The sequence below is a fragment of the Oryx dammah genome, unplaced genomic scaffold (genome assembly GCF_014754425.2).
Source record: "Oryx dammah isolate SB20612 unplaced genomic scaffold, SCBI_Odam_1.1 HiC_scaffold_26, whole genome shotgun sequence".
Classification (NCBI taxonomy): domain Eukaryota; kingdom Metazoa; phylum Chordata; class Mammalia; order Artiodactyla; family Bovidae; genus Oryx; species Oryx dammah.
In genome coordinates, this window is record NW_024070210.1 from 76,967,424 (window position 1) to 76,970,134 (window position 2,711).

The window sequence follows — 2,711 nt, forward strand, 5'->3', positions numbered from 1 at the left end:
TATTTGGATAAGATTGCCTTTCATTAAAAAAGATGAAGGTCTATGAGCTTCTTTTTTTTTTTTTTTTTTATATGAGCTTCTTAAAAGAGTCATTAGACACTGGATGGAGGAAAGTTGGCATAGGCTAAATGATGACCAGTAAATAGATTATAAGAAGGGTTCATGGCATATACTAAATTATGTTTTAAATGGGCTGGTAAAGTTAATCTGTTGATTAATTACCAATGTATGTCAACTTGTTTATTCTTCAGTTCTGCTCAACTCAAACCTTTCATGAGAACTGCTTTTTTCAGGTCCCTTTCAGATACTGCATAGGTCATTAGTGATCAGGTAATTCATGACCTGAGAAAGACAAGTAGACAAAATAAAGGTCTGTGGTGAGTCAGACTTTTTCTCATCTGTGCACAGACCACGTGGTCTACAAGCATGACAACTCCCACTTCCTGTTGGGGGGAGTCACGCAGGTATTGGGTACTATGTATTTGGGCTGCCAGGTACTCAAAGACACTGAACTCTCAGCTTGAGGCAGAACTGAGCACATTTGTGCAGGGGATTCCATGCCTCATGCCGCTCTCCAGTCTGCTCTGGGTGCTTCTGGCCTTCACCTTCTCTGGTAAGGATGCTTGCAAACATGAGTGCACGTGTTTAGGGTGAAAGGTATGCACACAGGCACGTGGTGATTCACAGGGACGTGGGGAGGAAAGGAGGATCGGAGGAAAGCATATCTATTATGATTTCAATTTGGGTTTTCTTTGGGTCTCAAATTAGTCTAATGCCTACATTATTTTGTTCACTATTTCAGCTTGGTTTTCTGATTTTTTCCATAGGATCTGGTGTGGCCCAGAAAGTTACTCAAGACCAGCCATACATAACCAGTCAAATAGGGCAATCTGTCATTCTGAACTGTCGGTATGAAGTAAGGTGGAGTGGGTACACGCACTACCTTTTTTGGTATAAGCAGCTTCCCAGTGGAGAGATGACTTTCCTTATTCGTCAGGAATCTTCTGGCCCGAATGCAAGGAATGGCCGCTTCTCTGTAAACTTTCAGGGAGCACAGAACTCCATCAGCCTCACCATTTCAGCCTTACAGCTGGAAGACTCCGCAACGTACTTTTGTGCAGTCAGGGAACTCACAGTGCTTGAAGTAATGAGAAAAGCTGTACAAAAACCCCAGAGCTTAATCAGAGAGAGCCCCCCTGCTGCAGGACCCTAGCTGAAATGCACACCTGCAGACCTCAGACAAGAAATGGTAGTCCTGCCGTTGCTTCATCTGTGGTCTGGATCAGAGGATTTAATTTTAAACAAAACTCCTTCCATGTCATTTGGAAACAGGTGTCCAGAGTAACTTTATACTAATACTTTCTCAGTCTTGAATTTTTGACTTTATTTTTTAGTTTAAATTTATTTATTTTAATTGGAGGCTAAGTACTTTACAACATTGTATTGGTTCTGCCACACATCAACATGAATCCACCACGAGTGTTCACGTGTTCCCCATCCTGAACCCCCCTCCCACCTCCCTCCCCATACCATAAAACAATCATATGGAACATGCGTTGTCTAAAGTTGAATACTTGCCCCACAATGCATCAAAGTGGCAGCTTCACCTAAAGACCCTCACATGGCAAACACGGGTCTAGTTATAGTTATCTGGAATCATCATGAAAACCATTCCCTTAGTCCTTTCCTCTTAGACTTTATGTCACTGAAGTTACAACCAAAAAAGCAGAACCACTAGTGGTGTCGAAGAAGAGATCAGTTATTGAGATTAGAACTCAGGCAATTGCTAGAGCTGGAGGAGTCTGTACAAAGCTGTTATCTTTGTATCTGGTGTAGAGACTGAATTCACTGCTAGTCAGCAAGAGTAACATTTGAGGGAAAGTTGGGTGTAGACAAAAGCTTGGACGAACTGTGACTCATAAGGACATACTAGAACCATGAGGATAATGGAACCTGCATAACACACTAAAGCTTGTCTCTGACCTCCTTTAGTGTCTCACAAGAACAAGTGACCTTGAGGAGAAGAGTGTCACTTGCTGTTATGCTACATGCACGCTTGGCCCAAGATGAACAGAAGATTTGGAGATCTGATGGGAGGCAGAAGAGCTGTGTGTCATCAGTAAGATGACGTAGTTGATCAGCAGCAACATCTGTGAGTTGCCACAGTGCCTGGAGCCCTGCACCAACCAGAGAATATAAAAATACGGCTACCTTATGACAAGCGCCTTCCAAATAGATTTCTAGATAGTTAGGTTGGGGCAGTACAAAGTTACTGCAATAGCTTAACTATTTAATTGATTTGTTAACTAGGCATCCATCAGTACCTCTTTTAACAACACAACTTTGTCATAAAGTCAACAGGAAAACTATTCTTCCTGCTGATATGATACAATAATTCCTCATTCAACCAGTATAAGTTAACTCCCTTCTGCAAAATTATACCAAGTTCATTTATCCATTTTTTGGGTGATGTTCTTTCCTCTTCTAGCTGAATCAAACTCTTGCATTGAAACCTGTATCTTAATAACTGAGATACAATGAGATATAAGATTAATTTATGTTAGCACATTGTATGTTACTGCAGGCAAGAAAATGAGACAGGGGATTTAAAAATAATTAATGTATGAGTAAATATATTCATATCAAAATGAAAAACATTAATAACTTTTTACTTTTTTGTTACTGAAAATGACCACATAACTGTCGCTGGT

General features: G+C 40.6%; 1 gene segment (V, D, J or C); it reads left to right on the forward strand.

Annotated features, from left to right (window-relative positions):
• The first annotated feature begins 564 nt into the window (after positions 1–564).
• Positions 565–1,213, forward strand: LOC120853700. The segment is given in 2 exon segments: positions 565–613; positions 828–1,213. Coding segments are annotated over 2 exon segments (435 nt in total).
• Positions 1,214–2,711: the final 1,498 nt, after the last annotated feature.